Here is a 26,227-nt window from a genome sequence, read left to right as displayed (position 1 = left end):
CTCTCTCTCTCTCTCTCTCTCTCTCTCTCTCTCTCTCTCTCTCTCTCTCTTCCACCGTCTATTTGTATACGTATTAAAATTACTATTAAAATTACTATTAAAATTACAGTCTAGACAGTTAATATTTCTCTGTGTAGTAGGAAACTCTAGGCGAAAAAGAATCCCTGTGGATGATCTAAGAAAAGTAAATCGGTGTACGGAAACCATTTATCTAGCGTGCAATTAACGATAGAACGTTGTGGATAAATAAAGAGGCGGGAAAAACGTTGATCCGACATGCAGAAAAGACGTTAAGGTTAAGGTTAAGAGTTAAGGTGATCGTTTTTCTCGACGAACCCAACGCTACGGTTTACGCTACGCTACGCAACGCAATTCCGTATTTTTTCTAATAGCCGCGTCCTCCAACGGTTCTTATTAACTGATAGAACTGGCCGCGTTAGAAGCTACGTCTAGTTGACACCGTTAAGGGATTAACTCTCGCAATTAACCCCTTTGTCGGAGTCTGAATCGTCGTCTTTCAGAATGACAATTTCCTTTCCGGGAAACTTGTAATCGTGTCATATTAATATAGCCGTATTCGACAATAATATAAATAGATTTCGGTGAATATTCTACTTGGTCGAATAAAAAAATCAAAGAAATACTGGTTGAAAATGGTGGTTTATTTAAACAGCTTCTAGTTTCTAGTTTCCTGTTTCCTTTTTGTTGTCGCAGGTCGCCACTATCAGGGAGCGATACACAAAGCAAAATCACGAAACGAACGTCGTATTACCCCCAGGATCCGAACAAGAGGCCAAAGACCAGGCAGGAGAAGGTGCGAGCTTGTCTGAGGCACAACTCTCTGACTATCCTGACCGTGAGCGGTGTGGTCGGTGGCGTTATCCTCGGTATCATTCTGAGGAATACGCGGACGCTGGGATGGACGCCTCGCGAGATCATGTACATCAATTACATCGGAGATTTGTTTCTGAGAATGCTCAAGAGCTTGATCCTGCCCTTGATCATATCCAGTTTAGTCTCTGCCATTGGCTCTCTGGACCTCTCCCTCAGCGGCAGGATCGGAGCTCGAGCTATCGTCTATTACATGGTAACCACCGTCAGTGCCGTTGTATTAGGTGAGTAACGTAGCTGGAACGTGTAATATCCTTAAAAAACAAGTTCCTTGATAGTTTTTCTTTCTCTTTCTCTTTCTCTTTCTCTTTCTCTTTTCCGTCTTTTTACTGTCTCTATCCACTTCCAGACAAGCTGCTATACATGTAGATGTAACGTAAACAACACTTGCTCTTTTTTTATTCTGCATATGTATGATTCAGACAGGCCCGACTCGCCGTTTCAAGGATGATTGATTATATTATTATGCACCGTTGCGTAATGCATCGACAGACGAGATTACCGGTCGTCTTAAATAGAGATGAAACGAAATAATTGTTGAATTATTCGATTCCACCTTGCAGGTATTATTCTGGTAATCACCATCCAACCGGGTGTAGGAAACAACCCACACGTCAAAACGAAAGCACCTACGCAGAATGTTTCCACCGTCGACACGTTGATGGACTTGGTTAGGAACATGTTTCCTCCGAATCTGGTGGAAGCCTGTATCTCTCAACACAGAACCGAGATGCAGAAACCAGAAAACCTTACATTAGGTAAGGAATCAGGTCAGCTTCTATCATTTCTCCCGACAACTACATATTTTATTTATTACCAATTTATTCCTATTTTTAAGCCGGCAATCCAGACTACTGGGAGCCAAAACAGAACAGTGTCTCTGGAACCAACATCATGGGCCTGGTCGTTTTCGCGACAGCGCTAGGCATCACTCTAGGCAAAATGGAAGAACAGGGAAAGCCGCTGCTTTTCTTCTTCGAGTCCCTATCAGGCGCTATGATGTTGATAACTCAATGGGTCATTTGGTAAATTCGCATTTCATCCAACTACAGGCCGCGCGCGATCTTTCTGTTGGACACTCCTGGAAATCGAGTTCGAGTCGGAACTCGTAATTATTACCACCTTCCACAAAGTAAACTGCCAGCTCCACGCAACCCCGAAAATATATACGATATAATACTATTTAAATAAATCTGTCGTACAAGATTTTCCACGAACGAAACGCGTTCCATGTTTCTCTGAATAAATCTTGTAATCTTGTTCCGCAGGCTGTCGCCAGTGGGTGTGCTCTTTCTGGTGGCCGCCAAAATCACCGAGATGCAGTCCCTGGACGAAGTCGTCGGACAGCTTGGAATGTACTTTCTGACCGTCTTGTTTGGCCTTTGCATACACGGTTTTCTAATTTTGCCCATGTTGTACTTTATCATAACGAAGAGAAATCCGTACCTGTACATATCCAACATGGCACAGGCGTTGGTAACCGCGTTCGGTACGTCCTCGAGTTCGGCCACACTTCCGATCGCTATAAATTGCTTAGAAGAGGGAAACAACGTCGATCCTCGGATCACCAGATTCGTCTTACCGATAGGTGCTACCATTAACATGGATGGCACCGCTTTGTACGAAGCCGTGGCTGCGATTTTCATCGCCCAAGTACGCCAAGTTAGCCTCAGCTTTGGTCAGCTGGTAGCAGTCAGGTGAGCAACGATGAATTCGCGGTGCCTTTACAATCTTACTTTTCCTTCTTTTCCTATCAAAAATTTACTATACATGCATTTACTACACATTCTTTTACCTAAATCCCCAACTTTTTACCTTACATGCTTTACAACATTCTTCAAGGAATTGTTATCCCATTTCAGCATCACAGCAACTGCTGCAAGTATCGGAGCAGCTGGAATCCCGCAAGCAGGTCTGGTGACGATGGTAATGGTTCTGGATACGGTTCGTCTCCCAGCTGACGATGTTTTCCTGGTGATCGCTGTCGACTGGTTGCTGTAAGTTCTTTCGTCCGTTAACTGAACAAACGTATCTCGCGAGATCGATCTGAATATTGTTCTCTGGACTTGCAGAGATCGGTGCAGGACAACGGTGAACGTGGTAGGCGATTCACTCGGTGCAGGAATCGTGAATTATTTGAGTAGAAACGAGCTGGCTTCGTTGCCTCATAACGGACAAACTCAAAACGGAGCAGACCATCACACTACAACGTCTATATGAGATTAGTATCCGTATCGAGCATAACAAATAACAATCTCTTTGTTCTTTAACACTTTGCTCGTCGACTACTCGCACATTCCCATCAAATTTCGAGAGATTAGGACGTAGTTAGTTGTCTAAAAGCGCCGACAACTCGATAGCCTGAGATACGATAGTACCATGAAATTATCAACGTTTTTCTATACAGGGACAATCGATATTCCATATTTCCATTGCGTAAATATCCCACAATTTTTCCACGTTATTCTTTGTATAGAAGAGTTGGCAGTGTTTTATATTTAATTATTACCTGTAAAACACTACCTGTTTTATAATCATTTTCGTTTGATTAAACTACTAAATTATCCAATAATTCGATCATGTTTTAATGGTCGTTTCCATTAAGTTGCTGGTTGTGTTGCGTGATATGACCAACCAGTCAAATTTTAATGGAAAGAATCAACAGTTGATTTGATTGTATTTTCAATTTAGAACATGGGAACACGCAAACGAAAGCAACCGAGTTACGATCAAAACAACTCGTCGAGTATACAAATCACGTGGCATACCATACATACCATACATACCGTACATACATATACACTTTGACTTAGTTGGAAAGTGTTATTTTTCCATCGAGTCCTTCTTCGTTCACCTTACACCATTATTCAATACATTCGAATCGTTGGGTTGTTCGGCTAAACGAAATCGCGACCAACCTCCAATTTTATTGTCGTTACGTACATATGTACAATTCTACACTTGTACGTGCAAGTGTTGTTACAGATTAGCAGATTACCAGTGCGATCATGCCTCCTACATTTTTTTCTGATAATGGTCATTTTCAATATTCGAAATGGGGAACAAAGGCGCAACCTATACATACTATGTATAATTGACCAGTCGAAGCAAAAATGGAAAGACAGATCGAATATTGACAAATTTCACATTTATTTCAAAGAGAGAAAAAATCATATTTCAAAAATGATCTATCTCAAAGGCATTTTTTAATTGATATTTTTCTTACATCTTATCAGACAATTCAATTGTTATTTTAATTAATACTGATTTTGTAGTAAACGAATAGCCGAGATGTATAAAATCCAAGTGTATACAGTGGTTGTAGAGACAGTTTTAGTCACTATCTGTGTATATCGAATTACGATATGCATCTCCTTAATCTTTGTCTTCCATTGCTGTATAATCTATGACGATATAATCTATCGATAATCCGAAAATTTGGATGTAAAGCATCGCGTAGTTGTTAATTCCTAAAATCTTGAGAAACAAAAATATAAAGCTATTACGAATCTGTTCGGTTCTTTTTTTTTTCTTGCTTTTTTTTTTACCCCTCTTTACAACGGTCCATATGCGTACAAAATAACGCGGAAAAAGTGCAGAAAAAACAAGTTATTTCGTTACTTTGCCAACTACATAGTAACGTCTGTAGAAAGCCAGTAACAAGAATATTAATAGTATATGTACGATTTGCAAATATACATATGTATATTTAAGGTATTCGTTACCGGACTAGACAAAAAGTGTTCAACTATCGACTAAACGGTAAAGAAATGTATTTTGATCGTGTCTTTCTAAACTAATGAAAATTCAGCGAATTTTCTGTATATTTTTCAACTGGAATACAAAACCTACCATAACTATGCACGCAATTCTATTCTCCGTGTACTTGAATTCAATGTTAATGTTAAACGCGAACAAATATTGGCCACGTTCGTTTTCATTTCAATGTTTCCATATTTACTAAACGTGACACAGCTCGAAGAATAAATGATCTATGTAACTCTATCTACGAAATAACTACATACATATATAAACGAATTGCAAAGAAATTATTGAATATGTAGCGCAAATTGACTATTTTCCCAACGTGAATTCCATTGACACTCTTGCGGTTTAGAACTTGTAAATAATTTTATTCTCCTTTGAAAATTTCACTGTCACCTTTAACTTAACCGACTCGAAAGTAATAATCAAATAGTTGGAAGGTAAATATTATTAAGAAATCTAGCTGATACCGCATTAAATGTTGGCGAATCAAGTTGTCTATTTAATATATCGGCATATAGCGAACGAATACTCGTATTATCGTTATTAATCTCGCGAATTGATGTACAGTTACAGATTGTAATCAAATTCTACGAGTAGAATTCATGTACCTGTACGTAATTAAGTAATGCCATAGTTGCTTAAAAATATTCTGTATAATATTTATTTGTACAATAAATGTACAAACTGACGTAACAATAAAGCTATTACTTATTTCTAAACAACGACACATCTATGTCTTTGAAAATACCACGCATTTTCAGCCGACTTGCTTCAACATACGCAAATAAAAGATACATCTTCGATGTCGTATTAACGCGATAACTAAATAAAGCGATCACGCGATAAAGTGAATCAAGTAACGTAATTATTAAATTTCTTAAACAACTAATCACTTGATCCGCATACAAAAATAGAAATAAATTTATTCAGCTCAAGTATCTAATACGGGTAAAGCGTGTAAGCATGTCCTTTACAGTATCCGATTTGCATTCATAGTTTAGGAGCTGCTGTCGTTTTATTGAAAGCGTACTCGAATCTTCTAACGAATTTTCATTTAATCAAGTAAAAAGAAATTCAAATTTCCCGCGGAAAATTGGTATCGCCATCTAGCGATGTGTATATCGAACTATCTTTGGAATGTGATCAACGCCTCTATCGGCAAAATGTCCAAGTTTCTCGCGCGATAGTTTCCATTTTCGACGTTAGATGGCGCCACTGCAACGTATGTATCGACAGTGGTACAAAAAAGAAGTTCTCCTAGGTAAATTTTATTATTGTAATACCTCTGATATAACTACAACTTTATTACTGTAAACGTAATTAAATGAAATTATTCGTTATTATTACGAACGTATACCATATGTCCGTAAAAAGATATTAATAACGCCATCCAGCAGTACAAACAAGAACTATTCGACGACAAACTTGGACGTTTCCCCGATAGAGGTCCTAATCAACTCTGCAAAACAGTTCGGCATGTTCACCGCTAGATGGCTATTGATTCGAGCGAAAATACCGGGAATCCGCAAGAAAATCGTCGACAGTTTAAATCTTTAACAATGTTTTATATTCTAATCTACTTTCTTTTCTCACTGTTTTCGATGTGGTATATACAGTTATATGTCGACTCGGAATATGAAATAATCGCTTCGGATAATTACTGAAAATTATTTATTTCAGTTATAGTTTTATCTGTATCTGTGCATAATATAACAATCCTTTTTGTTTCACCAGTTATTCTTCGAATCACATTGTCACGAATTAATATCGAGTGATATACATAGTGGCAGAAAACACATTTTTTTGTTCATCTCGGAAATACTGAAAAATTACTTTCGAAAGATATTCGTTATAAAAACAGCAACGTTACAATGTTTCTACGATGTTTCGAAAATTACGGAACGTATTATACTAGCGTATTAATTATAAACAAAAATATGGAAAATTGAATCGCACGGTAAATCGTTGTTGGTGATTGGTTTTATTAGGAAAAACAAACATAAAAAACCACGGATGTTTCGTTACTCGTTTACTACACGTAAAACTAAATAGCTTAACGCAATGTGACTAGATAAAATGCACATCTGTTGTAATACTTTCAAGTAAAGGTGTATTAAAAATGGAACAAAGAGAATACTAATTTTAGGTAAATAAAACTTTGTAACTTGGGAATTTTTGCAAGTGGTTTGCAAACTGTGCCTTTAACATATGTGTGTAATTGCCCACGCATATGTATACAGCGGTTAATATCACTAAATTTTCTATGGAAATATGAACGTTTGATTTCACTTTTTTTTTTTTTTTTTTTGTTGCATAACATGTGGATCAATTTAATGTTTGGTCTAACATTATACTTTATCCATTATCTCGCGAACGCAAGGTCGAACAGCAGATATATTTTCGTTATTTGACGCGATCACTAGGGTTGCCACCTGTTCGTACTTTCGTATTTCTACTATACCGCCGCGAAAAATTGTTCGTTTTCTAGTTCCAGTTACAATGGACGAGCGAGCTATCAAGCAAACTTGCCACGGGAACACTTGATTAGCTAAAAGTTTATAATTGTAAAAAACAGAAAAAAAAAAAAAACAAAACTGATAAAAACCTTGTTGAAATATAGTCGAATTATCCCAATTATAGCAAGAATTTCACGAAATAAATAAAATATCGTTTCTGTGTACATATTATAGATACTTTAAAAAGGTGGCGGCCCTAGTAATAATTAACAAACGTGGACGTTCGAAATGATTTATCTACGATAAAAAGCACTTTCGTCGGTGTTGAATAAAAGTTTTATATACGTATATAAAACTTCTGTACTACAGTGTTAGGTGATCCCATAAAATGAAGCATCGTCTTGCAACACGATTTCCAATCGTGGTTCCTTTCTCGATCGTCGAACAAAGCCAAGACTGTGCGTAAAATCGACAAAATGCACGTTTATGAAATCTCGAGATTTTAGACAGGCATCGTTATGTACACAATATAAACAATTCTCTATACTATTTACAAAAAAAATCCAGTTTACGAATTTCGCGTTAATACTAAACACCTATAAATCACGTTTCTCATCGCCCCGACAGTGTGTAAAATATCGAACGATAGGTTCGTACCGCGGTAATAAATTGTGCTCGATAAGTGTGAAAACGTCGACATACAGAATAATTTCTCGATCCGTGTTTAATTTATTATTCAACTCTGAATGCTTTTTAATTCAGAGAAATTCCTTGTATCCACGAACTTAGGTCGCTAGTGTCTTCACAGCTGAGGCTTATCGAATTCTTCTCGTTCTTTCTCGATTCCAGAAGCGTTTGGGCAGCGGTTCGTCCAGTCAAATACGCTCCGTGTACTGTACTATAAAAGGAAGTATGGGTATGCTCGCCAGCGAATGCTATCACTATTTTCGATGGATCGTCTTCCTGCTTTATAGGTTCGGCTAAACAATTTATGTCTAATTGACTCGCGCCTACTGCCATAGCGGTATAAGAACCGTGCGTGTACGGTTGCATATGCCACGAGGTGTGTATGCAATTGTTTGGCGCTGGTACGAATGGATCGTTGAGAAATTTTCGTAATATCGATGTGCATACATCGGCTACCTCCGCTGAACTTAAACGCTCCATATACTCGGCAGCCTTTCCCGATATCCATCCTAACAGTAGCGTTTCCGAAACTTTAGTAAAAGAATATATCTTCCTGAACCATGTTTTGCTAACGTCTTGCTTTTCTTCTTCCGTTAATCCTCTATCGTCCCAGAGAAGCATCACTTCCGATATTCCAGGATTCAGAAACGGTCTTTCGTACTCTAAAAATATTTTGTCCACGGTACCGAACAAAAGTCTGTCTATGGCATCGAGTTTATAAGTAGGTAGAGGTGGATCGAATATATCGTTAGCTTTTTCCTTAAGAACTCCTAATGGCAATGTACAAATCACATGTTCGGCTAATATTGTTTTCCCGTTTTCGCATTCTATTTCTATAAAAGTGTTTTTATTAGGACAATTATTCGTAGAATTCTCGTCTTCCGCGCACTTTTTTCTTTGCCACCTGCAATCAACGCATTTGTATCAACACACGTACAACACGTATATATACCGATAGTATTACTGCTTAACGGTCAAATCGGTTACGGTTAATCAGCTTTCTTACATAAAATTCTTCTTACCTAATTTTAGTAACAACGTGTCTAGTAAGAATGCTGTCTTTTGGTATGTGTTTTGCGACTGGTTCCAATATAGCACTGTAACCATCCGGAAGACTGATATTTCCACCTTGTAGTTCCGCGTACGAACCCATTTCCAAAAGATCAACATCCTCCATACTATCACAGCCAGTAATACAAGTTTCTCTTTTAAGTAAACAGTCGAACAACAATTGCCTAATTCTTCTGTCCTCTTTTGGCAGAGACGATAAGTAAATCTCAGCCTCTAACGCGACGTGAGCGCCGACGCTGTTTATCCCATCCGGGGGACTATAAGGGCTTAAAAAATATTCTTCGCACCGCCTTAGAAAACACACGTAAGCTTCGTAGATTTCTTGCAAAACTGGAAACGGTAGTTGCTTGCCGTCTTCCGTAGCTGCTACAACTTTATGAGGCCTCGGTATGCGTACGATATCTATCAATCCATTTGCCATTGCTAATTCAAACATTGGATTTCCTAGGACTCCGTGGATCCAATTTGCCCCTAACTCAACTTTTTCGTTGCCTATATTAAAACATTTCGTAAATTATTCGATCGTACATTTCAACTATTAACGACAATTAAATTCCTCGATGTCATAAACGTCTGTGTCGGTGTTAGTAATTGTTTATTCGTCAAAGAAATTTCTTTTCTGATTGTTGGAATAGTAATCGAACTCTGTAATTTCGCATTATGAAACAGAGGATCCAAAGGTTCGTTTAAGTATGGGAGATATCTCGAATGTGTACAAAAATTATTTCGACTAAAATCAAAAAGCAGAAACGAAGAATCGAACGTTTATCGATTAAGGGAATACGAAAATAGGTTAACCAAAGACTCACCGATTTTTAGCGAGACGATACGACCACCTATCCGACCTCGTGCCTCGACAATCAAAAAATCAGTTTCGTGGTTCTTCAATAAATGATTTGCAGCTGATAATCCGGCCATTCCTGCGCCGACGATTAAAATTTTGCACTTAACTTTGTCATTGTTCGACTTGTTCGTGGATTCCGCCATGATCATACCATATCAGCTGTCAATGGTAAAACGAACGTGGATGGCTTATTAATTTTTATCTACGAAAAACTGGACACTGCTATTTCTCCATTTCATTACAGATATCGTACCTTTTACGAGAGATACTCGAAAGTACTCTCTTGGAATGTATTCAGAGCTCTTTGATGGTTTTCATACTATACGCGCGCGGTAACGGTTGCATCGATGCATCGGTGCTGCTGATCCGTGCTGATCCGAGCATCCACCACCAGGAAAGACCTGGAAACACCACAAGGCCACTTGGCCACTCGGCCACTCGGCCACTCCACTCAACTGATAACTGATTTTACTAATACTGGATTTAGTTACCTAAAAGAAAAATTGTTTTCTGGGTTGGAGTGCTTTTTAAAAATATACAAAATATTTGATAAAAATTCAGTATAATGGATGTTATACGTACATGTACTTATACTTTAGTGATACGATAAAAATAATGTATTCAAAGGTGTCGGTGGCGCCATTTTACATAAATAGTAGGAACTCTATTTTCACTAGAAACTTGGGCATTTCTTCACCGATGGCGCCACCAGTACTGAAAACCAGTATTAGTATAATTGCAGCGTTGTAGCTGAATTTCCTACAGCTTTGCACTTGAATAAGTAAATAAATAAAGAAATAAAGAAATTAGTATGAATCCATTTCAGTGATTTAAACATTTTTAAACTCGGCCGGTCACAAAACGACTTGCAATTAGCGAACGGTGGCGTTTCTGGACGCCACGTTCATCCAATGACGTCATAAACACCAAAAAATCCGGCAAGTCTTTCGCCTCTGTAAAACTAATCTGCGGTCAAGTCCTGTCCTGTCGTTTCGCTTCGCGTTTGCGCTATACGCAGCTATACGGTAACGGGTACTGAACGGTACTTGACGGCAGTACTTGATAACGCTTCAAAATTTATAGGATAAAGCAGTGAAAGCTGGCGGCGGCATGGAAAATTAAATGTACCATGTTGCAATTTAATTATTTCTCTAGTTTGAATAAAAAATCAATGTGAACGATGAACAGCGTTTTCTAGCAGTTGATATAAATAAGCCAGTAGTTGAAGTGCTAGGAGAAAGTTTAATACGCCACGTGACTATGTACATGGGTTTTACACAAAGTTTTGATCGCATAGGTTAAGGTGAAGGCACTCTTTAGCCGCTTGGCGGGAGATGAACTCTACTTTTAATTTTTTACATTTTATCCGTATCTGAAATGGATTTCGATCTGCCATTCAATTTTATGCCAATGTTTTCTATTATCCTGTTAATAATCGTCACTATCGTCACGGTTTTTCAAAAACTAAAGTAAGAACAACTTTTGCATTTTACAATTTTTGTAATAATCATAAAGACATTCACGACGTGTTTACTTGCATGCTAGGTTCAGGTGGCCTGTGAAAGTGAACTGCTGGTTTTGCAATAATGACACCAAGATTTGGCGACAACAACTTAACTGGTGGTTGTGTCCACATTGTGAACAGTATAATGGTTTTTCTAAGGTAAATCAATATATGTAATTATAGTTTAGTTGTTTAGTATGTAATTCAAATGCTTGCATGCATCTATGTATTAGGATACTTGTTTGTACAACAAAAAATAGAATCAAGAATGATAACATAATTACAAAGAATTTATACATAATTATTTTACTAGGTCAAATTATTTCACTTATTAAATGGTTTTAAAGTAATGGGAATATCTTTATACAGAATTTAAATAATTTATCTATGCGATATCATTTAAAAGTCTATGTACTATTTCTATGTTATCTTACGTATCAAATTTTAGAATGACGATTACACGTATAGTATACCAGAACAGTACAAAATTCCTTCAAATGAAATGAAAAGATACTGCAGGAACAGTAGGGATACAAGCATTAATAAAATTGCAAAGAATGGCCTTTGCAATCAATGTATGTCATGCGAAAGCTTAAAGATATCAAAATTGTCCACTTTTACACCTGCCAATGAAAAGAATTACGAGCACGAGTTGAAACAATTTAAAGATAGTTTAGAGCAACGATATCCATTATGCGCAAATTGTAAAATTACTGTACATAATACATTACACAAACAAGCATTTTGGCTTGCCAAATATAAGATGTCGCTGTTCAAGCAGAAACCATTTCGCATTATTAAGAATGTAAGTATACCGTAATATATCTTGCAATAGGATTTAATCAAATTACTTTGCGTTATAAATTTTTTATTCCTTGTAGAATGCAACATATACAGAATCAATATTCAGAACAATTTCAACAATTTTGGATTCTATGGTTGCATATAACATGGATTTTGTATTCTTGCCAATCGGAGGACTGTTCTTTCAATTCTGTGCTTGCTGGGTGGCTTCTACCAGAAAAAAATTTTCCGATATATTGCTGATATTTTTATGGATTTGTATCATTATACTTTTACCATTTAAAGACTCGAGATTGATTAAAACAGATTTACGGAATACATGGTTCTCCCTTGAATATATTACTCTCTACCACACAGTAAGTTAGCCAAATATACCGCATTGATAATTATACTGTCGCAAATTGATACTAACCTTATTAATTTTCTATTACTTTTATTTTAGATTATGTTATTTATTTCAATTATAGGCTTCGTTAATGTAAAGCCAAAATCTCGTAAAAGCGCATCAAGTAGAAATATGTCGTTTAAAAAGATGGAATCTTCTACTAAAGATACAGTATTATCTGATTCATGTATGACAACTAGGAGTGATAAATACGATTTTAATACTAAAAGTATCTGTAGTTTAGGCGAAAAAGTTACCAATCAACTGCCATCAAACGAAATAAATGACTGTAAGCTTCTTTGTATGGAGAAACCAGCAACAACTCCTAAATCTATAGTATTCCAAAGTCTACCGTAAGTAATCTGATTCTGTACGTATCCAGTTTAAAGGAATAATACTTCAACTATTTTTTTATATTACAGTACAAATCACGAATCACAATTATCTACTTTTATTAACGATAAAAGCGTACTTTGTAAGCCTATATCTTTGTATAAAAATGGTGTGCCAGAGAACAATTCTTTGAACGACAGTTTGACTACATTAAGCACATTGTATTTGAGCGAAGATAAACCAAAGTACGCAACCAAAACGCCCAAGATTTTTGAAAAAAAAGTGTACAATACAACAAGTTCCGAGATTTTTAAAAAATTAAACAACACTTGTGGTAAAAGACTTATTTTATCACCACCTAAATTGAAATCAGTTACGCAAGCGTCATGGGTAGCCGGTGGATATTGGCATGACGGTATCGACCCACCGTCATTATCCAGATCATCCAGTCAGAGTTCTGGCTTCGGTTCTACAGGTTCTAATTTTGCTCCATCCAGAGAGCCATCGGTACACGAATTTGATCAATGTTCAGTTATATCGGATGGAACACAATCCTATTATACTTCAAGACAAAGTAACGTTAGTCCTGTTGGATCCTTCTGTCAACAAAACTTACAATCCCCATTTACAGAACTAAAAAATCTCGTTAGTAATCAAACAATGAAACTTCCATCGCCTAATCTCTGTACTCCTAAAACATTACTACCGTCTCAGAATCATCAAAGTAACGGTTCACCTTTTATGGATCAGTGTTACCAAGGACAAAATGTAAATATCAGCGATATTAAGAATCCCTCTGAAATGCAAATGTTTCCTAGTCATACCACTATCGTAACGAGTCCTGTTTGGTTATCGACACTTTTATGTGGTTCGCTCATATTAAACATAATAGTACTGTGTACTACTTTATTACGTTAAACAGGGTATGAATCATGCTTGATCTTTTTTTTGTTCATCGTTTCATCTTTAGCTTAAGTTTGCCATTTACCTATACATATATTAATTATTGATTACCGATTACATTGATTACTGTTTTAACAAATAATTATTAACGAAATAGAATTCTTCGTCTTGATTACGAACAGGTATACTGCCGGTATGAAGTTTTCCGTTATCGTATGTAAGTGACTGTTAATACCTCTTGTTTGTTTGTTTGTTTTTTTCTTTTTTTCTTTTTTTTTTAAGTATAAAAGAACACGATTAAATACTGCTGCCCTTCTTTGTATGTATTTTTATTATCGATCGAGTTTAGACGATAACCTGAATATTAAGTTAAAAGGATAATAACAGAATGTTAGATACTGGTATGACAAAAGATTCGAGTGACATTCTAAACTGTCAATCTTGTGATAAAGAAAATGTTCTTCATGTGTGTTCATTAGTGAAATATGTATGTAGTCTAACAAACTTAAGGATTAAGGAAACAATGTGAAGTTACGTACACTTTATATAGATAATCGTTATTTTTCTCGATTTAATTTTATTAGAACTTGTCTCTGCGTGAGAAAGACTCGTTCTACCTTTTTGATTCTTATGACTCATTAAAATATATTAACACAAAATACTACTATAAATCTTGTTAAAACGATAACGTCAGAATAAATGTTCATTCTTCTTTTTCTTTTTTCTGCATGTATTCCGGTACTCTCAGTTTAAAAAAATGTTGAAATTCAACTTTGGTACGTTAAATTTTTACTATAACATAATAAAATTAATTTTAACACAATATTGATGTAAAAGTTTGTCGATACCGAGAACAGTGTTAAAGAAATTCCAATGCTTTCGTTATCGAACAATTTCGTAACTACAAAAAAAAAACCGCAGGCGGTAAAAGTACGAGTTAGCAATACCACGGAAATAAAACGGAGTACCAGATTAAAGATTTTAATAATACTGTAAAAATATTCTCACGACATTTTGTAATTACTTTGAAATTGTGCTAAAATGAACCTTGACGTTATTTTCAGGCGAAATTTTGTTAATATATAAAAAATACCCACATCAGCGTGCTTCCATACACGAATTCCGTTTTTCTTAAATACACAACGATAAGACTGTACTAATAATTTAATTACGATTTTCAATGAATTTAAGGTAACGTTAAGAAGAAGATAGTTTCTAAGATACATGTAACATTCAACAATTTTGTACATGCGTAAGATGTGAATCTGAAATGTTCTGCACATTTGTGAAAATATATAACATGTTTATTATACATCACAATGTGATGTTTAAACAACTTAATAAAATATATATCTTTATCTGATATATATCACAATTTTATTGATTCATAATTTCTTATTTCGTTCTTACAATGAATTTAATTTACGTCTTGCTGTCCAAAACCCCCCGCACAGCTCCCCTCCCGCCCTTTTCGTTAACCCTTCCCCTATTCCCCTGGCTCTCATTGTCCTCCCTGTTGTTCTATTTTACAATCGATTTGGAATTTGTAGCTTTAAACGAAAGTAAACAACGTTCGATATCTGACGATTTCTGTTCGAAATGTTTAAGATCTGGTACATTAAAGTCCACTATACGTCTGTTGAATCTTTAGATAAAATTGTAGTATAAAGTTATGTTTAATTAGGATTAATGAAAACATAGTTTCTATAACTTACCGGGTATTTCGTTCAACATTTACTGGCGTTAGTTGGCCAATTTCTTCTCTATAAGTAGTCTGCCATCGACACTCAGCTATCCCATCCTCTGAATTTTTATATATTTCTTCCTCCATTGCATCCTTTAATCCAAACTGTGTCAAATTACCATAACTTTTTGTCAGATCTAGTTCTGGAATCCATTTTCTTTGTCTCCAAATGCAAAACATTAATTTTATCAAATATATCGACGAATAATCGTCGAAGTCGTCGGAGGTAATGATAATTGAAATAAATATAAATTGTAATTACTATCGACTAGAAACGTAACGCGTACCTTGCATGATACGATCTATTTCTAGGCCCTTTAAGACCCTTTGGTAAAATATTATACGACAAATCATAAGTTGTCGTCATGTTGCTATAATATTGCTTTTTCAGACCCAATAATTTCTCTCGAGACATACCCTTATGTTAAAGTTGCATTCATATACATACGATATACATATATTACAAAGGTGCAATAATCGAAAGGTGTTGTATGTACATCGAAACATTAAGATAATTACAAAACATAAAATATTCTTATACCTCGAGCTCAAGTTTGTTATCCCATTTTGCAATTTGATTCTCCTTCCAACTTTTATTAATATGAGCTTTGTAATCTGTATCGTAAATACTTTTCCACTCGACATATTCAGGTATATAAACTGCTCTACGCTCAAACCAATAACCTTCTAAAGTTTTTGGAGTATATTTGTTTTCGCTTATGACTGCTGCACGATCAAATTTTCGATCATTTCCAGGAAATAATTTCGCTCGTAAGTCTTTTAGCGATAATGTACTTTCTAAGCATCGTTGCTCCAAATTCCAGTGCATTACATCCATCTTTAGAAAGAATAACGAAATAAACAAATATGATTGAACAAATCGAAATTCACGAATAAATATGGTCAATTTCTCGTCACGTCCAACTATCTTGTAAACTATACGTATAACTACGTTACATGTCTATGTATGTATGTATATTCCCACTGAAGATCACTATAAAATGAATAAGGAAAATTGGAATTATCCATAGTTTGAACATTAAATAAATGCAGCCGTATAATATAAATTATTTTATTATTAAATAAATATACTATTCAAGAATAATTACTTAAGGTTTAATTGGTACATGGAAAAAAAATTTAATGCACTTACTTTATGATTTTTAATGCAAGCATCGTCGATCCTATTAATCGAGTAATATTCGTAATATATGATTAAGAATGGTAATGGTAAAATAAATTTCCTTACAAGTAGTTTCAAATAAACGAGGGCACGTGTTTGCGTTTATCGCAATCTAAATACAGTACTTTATAGTACCTTGCTACAGCCTCTCTAGACCCTGCATACAAATCTATCGTTTAATTCTAGCAGATTTTTAGAACTCTTATTTCATTCTAGTTTCTGCTTCAGATGAGGTAGATCTGAACTTGATCAAGGTCTTTAAAGAATATACATACATACATACAAGTATATATGTATACCGATGTAACGTCGACGCAAAACATGCGATGAAAAAGAATTTATTGTTTGCATTCCATTATTATAGCAAACCTAGTTTAATACAAACAGATCTTGCTATACAATACCATCGAGTTGCAGTATAGAGTTTCTTAACGCCTGCAATTCATACGAAATACGAAATACGAGGCATACAATAATTTTCCAAATAAAATGGTGTAGCAGAATACATAAAATTGCTACATACTTATGTGAATACGTCTGTCATCGCACATTCTCTATACAGCGCGTTTACGGCATGTTGTAAAAACAATAAAACGATTATCTACATCTGTCAACTTATTTATTTCTTTCACGTTCGCATATTTCGTACATTATACAAAACAAAAAAAAACCGCAGCAGTTATAGATCAACCTCCTCTTTAACAGTGATTCTTGTTTCCTTGTATGTATACGTGTTAACTACAAATTTCGTTATTATAATTTTAAACGCGCTTGGCGTATTATGAAAAATAATATGATGATTATCTGATTTTTCTTCGGTTTTTCGTCTTTCCACGCGCGCGCGCGTTTCCGATTAAAAGAACTTTCTCAAAGAACGTTTGGGTTCCCGAGAAATTTTAAATACAATACAATTCTTGAAATTATTCGAAGCTCGGTTGTCTCTTTTATAATTACGGAAACAAAAACAGACGTGTCCGTCGAAGAAAATGTAAATGATTGAAATTACGTTTATACGTAATAGGCTATGGATAATTGGCTAGGCTGATATTGCGGTTCACGATTCAGTAGTTCGAAGGAAAGATAGTTGAACCATGATTCAATATTCAGCGGACACGTTATTACCTTATTTTCACAGTAGAATGAAAAATACATTATCGTATGACAATATTCTGAAGATCATCAAGGCGTTAAAACATTAATATTACGTGTATTTTGCGATAAATACATATATGTATTTGTAGCCTTTTACGAGTAGAGCATTTTGCGAAGATTGTGTATTTGTCAGTTTGCCAAACTAATGTAATGGGGTACGGTTATATTTACATACATTTGACAAGAATATTTCTGTAGTAATTGCACTCGTTATGCACCACGCATTTGTCTTTGCATACTAGCAAACACAATTTCACCCTCGATATCACAAAAGTTAAAAAACAGAAGATGACAAAAATGACCTCACGTGGAAACATGATTTTTCTTTCGTCCCTTGTCGGCGACGAGTCAGAGAACGATTCATAAAGAAAACGTTAAATTTCTTTCTCTTCTTTTAAGTATCAAAAAATCTCTGAGCGTAACAAGATTCCAGCTTATCGCAAACAAACAGGTATGTTGTTGCGCACAGTTTACAAAAAACTTATGTCTTACTACATTAATAAACGTTTAGAATTCTCTTGGTCTAGACGATACATCAAGTACGTGTGGCTTACAGTTTTCCATAAGAACTGTGAATAAAATAGTTACAAAAGGTATGTAAAAAGTACGCATTGGAAAGCATTAATTACTGACAAAATACAGATAGAGAACAGAGTTTATTAAAAAGAAAAAAAGGAAAAAAGAAAATGCACTTGTGTGTACGATATATATACTTGTGAAACAATGTGTTGCGAGCGAATTATCCGTGGCCTGCAACAGGTTTTAGGAACTTAAGCAGACCTGTGCAACAGCTCACAATTAGACGTACAGTATACATTTAGGTAACTTCTGAGCACGAGCTCAATAACGAAGAAACGTAAACTAAATTGTTTATCTAAGACAAAAGACTCTCCTACAGACCAATTTCGTTGGGCTGCGAACTTTAAATGTAGTATAAAAAGCCTCTGATATAAACAAAATAAGCGATAATAAATTAATTTAAATTAAATGATTATATAAAGATCGATGCAATGAAAACTGGACTATAATTAGTATAAAGTAAACGTGAATGAAGGTTGGGATGAAATTGTCCTGTCGAAAATATTCTCTCGTAAAGCCGTTGGTTCTTGGACCTTGGTAATCAGTTAGAGAAGCCAACAAACTTAACTCTCCCGGTTAAGCGGGCCCTCGTCAGAAAGATCTCGAGTTATCTGTCGTCGCAAATTTGTTAATAGCAATGGAGAGAATTCTTACAATTATAAATACTTATAAGCCACGATCATTTCTACAATTTTCTCAAGGCCGCATGTCCAATCGCATCTCACGTTAGCGATACCTACCAAATCTTTAATAGTACTGCCTCCTTTATTCAAAAATTTTAATGCCTTATAGCAGATTCGATAAAACTACTACATACAAGCCAGTCAAATTATATCAGAGTGAATCTGAAAAATTTAGTCGTTATCTTGCGATAAGCGGAATTCATTTAATTTTTTTCCTTTCAAGATGATGAAATATTTGGAATAGGACATAGTAGTATAAAGTAATCAAAGTATTTTATACGAGAGGCCTTTGCGTGATTATTTGACAGACATTCACCTTTATTTATCGTGCATAATATTAAATTAAATAATTTATAAAAATTAACTATTTACAAATCGATAGGACATGCAGCGCTAACTTCGTAACTTAATGCACTTGTCTGAATATACCCAAGCACATGCTTGTTTCGAGATAAATAAAAAGAACTGGCGGTGCTCCTTGCGGATATATTATACGTCTATTGCCCTTACTATTGTAATTGAATCAGAGTCTCTGGAACTCTTTTGTTTTCATCGATGAAAGCGTTCTTGCATGTGTTTTCTGTAAAAGTGAAGGGTTTGGCATTATGCTCACGATCGCTGTACGTTGTTACCCATATCTGAATAGAAACATGAAAAAAAAAAAAAATAATAATAAATAAATAAATAAACAAATAAACAAACAAACAAACAAACAAATATCGAAACTGCACCAACAAAAACATCGATTAACTAAAAAATTATTATTATTTCTTTTTTTTTTTTAAGTAACCGATATCACCCATCCATTTATTTACTTAAAAAGAAAAAAAAGGATGTAAATAAAAATTGTCGCAAGGTTTGTTCGTTTTTTTTTTTTTTTTTTTTTTTTTTTTAATGATTACCACTTAATCAAATACTTTTCTAGGAAACCGTACAAATTTGTTAACAACCGTTAATCGTTTAATCGCGCATTGGTTTAGCGAAACCGACGGGCGAACGATTTAAACAGATCAAACGATCCACTTACTCGAAAATGTAGACCGTCCCAGATCGATTCCTTTCATATAAAATCGAACAAACCCACGATATCACAATCAGAATGTAGATGTTTAATTATTTGCATCTAAAAGAAACAGTTGTATATAAATGAAACGTCCAAGTATCATTAAATGTTATTACTTACCACGATTTCCTGTTCTAATCATACATTGGTTAACATTGGTTATATGATGTTGACCAGCTCTAATCGGTTTAGCAATCTGTGGAATTGGTCCGCGACGGGCCAGACTCTTCTGTCTTACAGCTTCCTTGATTCTATCTACCTCGAACTGATAGCGTTTACGATCTCGCATTGCGCCTTCTTTGGCGTCTCGCAATGCTGTCTCGAGGGCTTTCACGCGCTCCATTGTAGCTCGCAATCTCTTCTCAAGCTTGGGCAATTCGCAACGAAGATCGGCGTTGTCCCTCACGAGTTGCTTGTGAACCTGTCGGAAAGAGAAACATATGGATCGTATCGGATTCAACCAGGAAAAATAAGAGAGTTTGCAACACAAGACTATTTGTGTAATTCTATACCTTTGTAAGCTGATCTAAATTGTTCTCCAAAAAGGAAATCTTTTGTTTTTGCGTAAGCGATCCGCCGTCGTCTTCGTTGTCTTCCGCATTCATAGTTTTCTTTATTCTAGACTGGAGATCCTGGACGAATAGTTTGCGCAAGTTGTGCAACGTTTGAAGTTCTTTGGCTACCGTCTCCTCCAGACCTTTGAGATCTTTTCGTGCCTGTAAGGAATCGATCGATAGTAGGGCATTACTTCTCTCGACGATTATTCACGGATATTTTCGAATGAAATGTATACATACTTGTTCCCGGCGTTCGTTAAGCAAGATTAGTTCTTGTAGTTTAACGGACTTGTTTGCTTCTTCTTGTTTCAGTCGTTCGTAATCGGCTTGCATTTGTTGATGAGCTAACGTGAATTTCTGATTCAAATCTTTCAGTTCACCGATTAATTCTTGCTTTTCAGATAGTTCGTCTCGGAGCGCAGCAACCTATAATAATAATCGCGATATTAACGATAACGTGCCATTTCTTCTCTTTACCAAGCAACAACACACATAAACCAACCGCTAGCGTTTCTGATCCTTAAAAAGAACAGACTACAATTATTAAACGAATTTTACCTGTTTCTGATGAGCATCCCGCAATTGATCCATTTGTTCTTCCAGTGCCACTCTCATCTTTGTCGCTGCTTCCTTTTCTTCAGCTTTTTCCTTATTCGTGACAGCTTGTACTTGCTCCGCAGCTTTCAGCTTTGCGCATTCTTCGCGTAGAGCATCGACGTCCTCTTCTAAAGCGCGTTTTCGCGTTTCCGCTACTTTCATCGATTCCGTTAATGTCTGCATACGAGCTTCGTGTTGCGATATTAATAAACGACAATCGGCCAAGTCTTTTTCATATTCAGAAACCTACAAACACCAAAATGAGCATCCTGTTGGATGGATGAAACGTAATCGATAATTAAAATACGAAATCGAACGCTTACTTTCTTGTTGCAGTCCACTTGGAAACTTTCCAATCCCTGGCAACGTTGTACTAAATTCTTCACCTCTGATTTCATTTTGCTAATGAAAAGTCTCGCCACTGTGAATTCTTCTTCGAGTTTACCATTGCTTTCCGGCGCAACCTACGCGAAACACGATAATTTTAATAAACACATCTCAATGTTTGCTTCATAAATCACGTTACTCGTGATTTGTTTACCTTCAAATTTTCATCGCCGCCAATAGCAACTCCAATTTCGCCCAAATCTTTCAATAAATTCGCTAACATTTCCGCGATGCGTTTCTTCTGATGCGCAGACATGTCTCGTAGTTGTTGCAATTCGGAAGCAGTAGTGTTCAATGCTGTTTGTTTAGTTAGAAGCTCTTCCATCAAAGCTTCCTGTTCTTTATTTTTCCCTTCAACCTCCTGCGATTTTTGGTCATAATTAACTGCAAGTTCCTCCAGTGCTTGCAAAACTTCTTTAACTTCTTCCTTGGCGCTTTCGTTTTCTAGTTGTATTTGGTTCATTTCTTGTTGGAGTTGCTCGTAATCTCGTCTTGCACTGGCGATTAATTCCTCCTGTTCTTCCATTTGTTCTTTCAACTTCTCGACGTATTGCGATTGTTGGTTAATCTCCTCATCCTTGTCATCCAATTGTTGATAAAGTCTTTCTCGTTCCTCTTCCAGTTTTTGTCTTTCTTCGTTGGATAAAGAGCCTGCCATCAGGCTGCCACCAGGAGTTGCTGGCATCGGACCATCGTCAAGTTTACCTAACGATAACGCTTGGTGTTAAATTTAGTACATCTTTATTTTCATAAAGTCCAACTATACGTATAAAATTACCTTCAATGGAAATGTGAATTGGCGTTATAACGTCTTGCGCTTCTACCAAATTAACTTGTTCCTCGGGATTAACCGTTTCACCCTGTCGCCAACGCGATAATTCAGCCTCCAATTTCTCAACTTTTCCTTTCAACCTAGCTGCCTTCTCTTTTTCTCTCTCGTAGCGACGTTTCCATTCTTCAGCTGTCAATTCCTCGTTGACACAGACAACGTTCTTGATAGTCTTGGCACGTTTACCTGGCAAAATAGATAAAGGTAAAGCTCCGATGTGTCTTTATCGAGCCGGTTAATGAGAAATTATACAAGTTTCGTATTACCAAAGTCTAAGGTCGATTTTGTTTCTGATTCGTTAAAACTAGCTGGCGAGCAACAAATAATAATCGTAGTTCTAGCATTGCCACCGAGAGATTCTTGTAGAATTCGAGTCAACTTTGAATCACGATAAGGAATGTGAGTTTTGTTTCCATCGGCTAAAGCTGAAATTACATTGCCAAGCGCCGATAAGGATTTATTAATATTTTTTGCTTCGTCCAACACGGTGCCCTCTGCCCCCGTCTTGGAAACCTAAAATGTAACGTAAAAACCGTGAAACATTTGTATACTGGTAGAAAAGAAAAGCAAGGTCTTGAAAAACTTGACGAAATAAATGTATAACCAACCTTCTCGGAACCAGCCAAATCAACAAGATACAATTTTCCAGAAAGCTTTTTTTCATTTTCCAGATTTTCTTGTTTCACGTTTATTAAGAATACGGAATGAGAACGCGAACTGTGCTCATTCATATTAGTTACAGCGATGTGTCTAATAGATTTTCCTTCCTCTATTACCTCGAATACTTCTTCGGGACTAGATACAAATCGCTCTGTTGCACCTTTCACGAATGGAACTCGATTCTTATCTTCGTGTACGCTTAAATTTACTTTAGACACTGAAAACACGAAAAAGAATACAATGAGATCAAAGAAATTAAATTATTAACACAATGTCGATAAAATATACAATTTCTTACCATCGAGAAGATCTCTGATTTTATCCATATAGATTTCAAAATATGAGACTTTGATATGAAATTCCAAGTTTTCTTCCATGCCGTAGATGTGATTGAAAATATCGTTAACAATTCTGGGAATGATACCCTGTTTATTTGGATCTCCGATAATACCTTCCATCGTGTGCGTTTTTCCTATTTATACGTAAAACATATTTTGACAAATGAAATTTTTTTTTGGTATTTTTTATTCTATCACTTCAGTAATTACTTTTCTCTCAGTGAACGTTTTTACTTTTGAAATAACAATCGCGATTTCATATACATACGTAAATTTTCTATCGATAATAAACGTACGATATTAATATATTTTATTTATTATAAATTTTCACTTACCCGAAGATGTTTGACCATATGCAAAAATAGTGCCATTGTATCCAGCCAATACGTCTGTGACAATTGATCTAGCCGCTTCGTTATATACTTTGTCTTGAGTAGCATTTGGTTTAAATACTTTGTCAAAAAGATATACTTTTCCCTAAGATAATAATATAATGCTTCGTTAACGAAAATATGTAACAATAAGTAACGTAATAGAATCATTGAGAATATCCATAAATTTAAAATCATTGATAGATTATTGCATTAAATTTTAATGAAATTTGTTCATAGGAGCAATCGAATATAAAATGCACAAGAAAACAATTACATCATACGTATGCCTCTAAATCTCCTTCGCGTACTAGGAAGTCTATAGGAAAAATGGAGACAATTGCATTCACCGAGGCTTTGTCTCGGGAACCACTTGAAACAATAGCGATATCTTTTCTAAGCATCAAAGAAAATGAAAGAGCTTCCATATAAGAGACAATATATTTCATACACATTCTACGCGTACAGATACAGACACAGCTACAGCTACGGCGTTCAAGCTAATTTTACATATACATACATATAGTACAAACAAGAAATTAAATAAATATTATGGTTAATAGCTTACAATAAACATTTATTAATATAATCTTTAATAAAACAATTATAAATAATTACAGAAGCGCATTTCTATCTTGTACAAACGTACTAGAGAACATAAACGAGAAATAATTAATGCTTCCTTATCGGTTAGGTAAGTGCCGACCCTTCAAATGAACCGGTAACAATCTCTCTATGTTTTGACTATGTGTTTTCAGATCACGACTTAATTCATTTTTTGTTAGTATCGATAAAACAGTACAAGAGTACGGAAAAACATTACAATTGCATTATTATAAAATATAACATCGTCCCTTCTAAATACACAATCGGAAAGTAAAAATTCATAAATGCAAATTCACAAAATTTGTATATAACCATAGTAATTATAAGAAATCATGGAAACATGGATTATTATTTCATTCTTAAAATTAATATATTACAAAATAATAACGATACTATAATATGCTATATTCTTCAAAATCGATTCAAAATACAATATAACGTGGTACAATATCAGCGAATAAAAGGAATAAAGCTTCGACTTGCAGAGGCTTTCGACTTGAAGGTTTAAGTTATACAGATTTATGCGTACATTAGTAATATTTTCAAAATAATATCCAAATAGATTAACAAATCAGTTATACTCTCGATACACAGAAGATATCTTTCATTTTTAATAAACGATTCTCTCATTGTTTGCTTAATATTGTGAAAAATGGAAATAATTCAGAGGTGTTCTACCATTTTGTCGCGCGATTATTGGTTTATCGAAAAAACAATCAATTATCGACAAGACTCGAAAAGAAATTCCATATAGTCGATAGCGATAGTTCGGTAAAAGAGACATGTTCATTTAAAAGTTAAGCTATCAAAATAGTGATTGCGTGAACGTGTGAAAATGATTGATAGGAACGAGGAACGAGGGACGACGAATGTAGAGAACGAGATCGATTTCGGCGTAAATAACAAATATGAATCACCAATCAGCAGCGTAATTTGAATAATAATTAATCGGCATTAAAAGTATTGGTAAATTTGCATAGGGTTAAAAAATACGAGACAGTATGCAGAGGAGGATCAAGAGCAGCATAACAAGCAGCAGCTGTCAGCTGAGCACAGTGACATCACAAGTAAACGGTTAACTAGCCTGATACAACTGAAAAAAGAAAAGAGAGAGAATGACGTGCGTAAAACGTACCCCAATGGAGATGCAATTCTCTTCGCCGCCGGAAGGGAATTTAACGATAAACTTCGAGCCAGCCCTTTCCTCGGAGTCGTTCAAAGGTCGAAACCTACAGACTACCTTGATACTATCCTCCGCGGCGATCTCACGCTCCTTCGGCGTCTCCATTGCCATATTTTGGTAGCACGAATTCGTGACACGAGTTCCTCAATTCCCCTATTTAACCGCGCTTAAAAATGATTTCCGAACTTTCGTAGAGTGCATAGGCGACGGGATGGTCGGTTGAACCGCATCAAGATACCACTAACGTCTCTCTGTCACAAACCACAGCCCGTTTCGGAGCCAGCAAAGATGGCTGCCTTTGCTCGACGATTTTGCGGCTGGGCTTGATTTGCGTGTGCAAAGGTGGTGAGAATCGGCGATCGTACTTGTCGTGAATCGGTCGAGGAGCATGGACGAATAGGTTACTTCGCGAACGCGTTTACTTTCTAATGCATTACTACTGGCGCAGACTAAGCCACGGTGAGAAGTATTTTCCTTGTACTTTGGTTTTCTACAGTTTTCTAAAAAGCAATCGATGACCAAGGTCTAGACAAAGTTTAACGCAAACGCAACCAAGTAAACGTGCGCGCGCGCGCGCCGACTGCCCTACCGACTCGCCTACTTTGCGCACTCGATACGTACATATATATATATATATACACATACACCG

At 35.8% G+C, this 26,227-nt stretch overlaps 5 protein-coding genes across 12 annotated transcripts in view; 2 read left to right on the top strand and 3 right to left on the bottom strand.

Annotated features, from left to right (window-relative positions):
* Positions 1–3,210, top strand: part of LOC128887073 (excitatory amino acid transporter 1-like) — an 11,146-nt gene extending 7,936 nt beyond the window's left edge. For all 3 annotated transcript variants that reach the window (XM_054142532.1, XM_054142533.1, XM_054142534.1), the window contains exons 4-9: positions 715–1,115; positions 1,455–1,649; positions 1,730–1,916; positions 2,160–2,588; positions 2,754–2,888; positions 2,964–3,210. In XM_054142532.1, coding sequence (XP_053998507.1) covers positions 715–1,115; positions 1,455–1,649; positions 1,730–1,916; positions 2,160–2,588; positions 2,754–2,888; positions 2,964–3,111 — 1,495 coding nt within the window. In that variant the 3' untranslated portion in view covers positions 3,112–3,210. The remainder of the gene's footprint in view (positions 1–714; positions 1,116–1,454; positions 1,650–1,729; positions 1,917–2,159; positions 2,589–2,753; positions 2,889–2,963) is intronic.
* Positions 3,211–7,289: 4,079 nt separating this feature from the next.
* Positions 7,290–10,332, bottom strand: LOC128887061 (peroxisomal N(1)-acetyl-spermine/spermidine oxidase). Of its 3 annotated transcripts, XM_054142498.1 has the most exons (5): positions 10,300–10,331; positions 9,971–10,208; positions 9,683–9,876; positions 8,825–9,365; positions 7,290–8,706 (listed from the first exon to the last, which is right to left on the bottom strand). In XM_054142498.1, the coding sequence occupies exons 3-5, from the start codon at positions 9,864–9,866 to the stop codon at positions 7,869–7,871; spliced, it is 1,563 nt and encodes a 520-aa protein (XP_053998473.1). In that variant the 5' UTR covers positions 9,867–9,876; positions 9,971–10,208; positions 10,300–10,331; the 3' UTR covers positions 7,290–7,868. The 3 variants fall into 3 exon arrangements, with proteins under 3 accessions (XP_053998473.1, XP_053998476.1, XP_053998474.1); XM_054142501.1 differs by having other exon boundaries at positions 9,683–10,208; positions 10,300–10,332; XM_054142499.1 differs by lacking the exon at positions 10,300–10,331 and having other exon boundaries at positions 9,971–10,255.
* A 330-nt stretch (positions 10,333–10,662) lies between these two features.
* On the top strand, positions 10,663–14,221 carry LOC128887093 (uncharacterized). The gene is made up of 6 exons (XM_054142573.1): positions 10,663–11,186; positions 11,263–11,380; positions 11,670–12,026; positions 12,103–12,381; positions 12,468–12,763; positions 12,833–14,221. Exons 1-6 carry the CDS (start codon positions 11,095–11,097, stop codon positions 13,659–13,661), a joined length of 1,971 nt encoding a protein of 656 aa, XP_053998548.1. The 5' UTR covers positions 10,663–11,094; the 3' UTR covers positions 13,662–14,221.
* Positions 14,222–14,674: 453 nt separating this feature from the next.
* On the bottom strand, positions 14,675–17,422 carry LOC128887094 (uncharacterized). Its single transcript, XM_054142574.1, has 4 exons — positions 15,932–17,422; positions 15,678–15,808; positions 15,362–15,553; positions 14,675–15,291 (listed from the first exon to the last, which is right to left on the bottom strand). The coding sequence occupies exons 1-4, from the start codon at positions 16,226–16,228 to the stop codon at positions 15,168–15,170; spliced, it is 744 nt and encodes a 247-aa protein (XP_053998549.1). The 5' UTR covers positions 16,229–17,422; the 3' UTR covers positions 14,675–15,167.
* Positions 17,423–18,104: 682 nt separating this feature from the next.
* On the bottom strand, positions 18,105–26,075 carry LOC128887092 (kinesin heavy chain). 4 transcript variants are annotated; one of them, XR_008459968.1, is made up of 14 exons: positions 25,531–26,075; positions 23,754–23,895; positions 23,379–23,552; positions 23,029–23,297; positions 22,687–22,933; positions 22,370–22,606; positions 21,746–22,296; positions 21,528–21,668; positions 21,166–21,450; positions 20,848–21,033; positions 20,563–20,766; positions 20,171–20,471; positions 20,015–20,110; positions 18,105–19,625 (listed from the first exon to the last, which is right to left on the bottom strand). XR_008459968.1 is itself a non-coding variant. In XM_054142571.1 (13 exons), the coding sequence occupies exons 1-13, from the start codon at positions 25,687–25,689 to the stop codon at positions 19,597–19,599; spliced, it is 2,925 nt and encodes a 974-aa protein (XP_053998546.1). In that variant the 5' UTR covers positions 25,690–26,075; the 3' UTR covers positions 18,105–19,596. The 4 variants fall into 4 exon arrangements, 2 of the variants coding, with proteins under 2 accessions (XP_053998546.1, XP_053998545.1); XR_008459967.1 differs by having other exon boundaries at positions 18,105–19,567; XM_054142571.1 differs by lacking the exon at positions 20,015–20,110.
* Between the last annotated feature and the right edge of the window lie 152 nt (positions 26,076–26,227).

This window comes from Hylaeus anthracinus, unplaced genomic scaffold (assembly GCF_026225885.1).
Source record: "Hylaeus anthracinus isolate JK02 unplaced genomic scaffold, UHH_iyHylAnth1.0_haploid 11985, whole genome shotgun sequence".
NCBI lineage: Eukaryota > Metazoa > Arthropoda > Insecta > Hymenoptera > Colletidae > Hylaeus > Hylaeus anthracinus.
The sequence above is the reverse complement of the archived record's forward strand: the minus strand, read 5'-3'. Positions and strand labels throughout refer to the sequence as shown.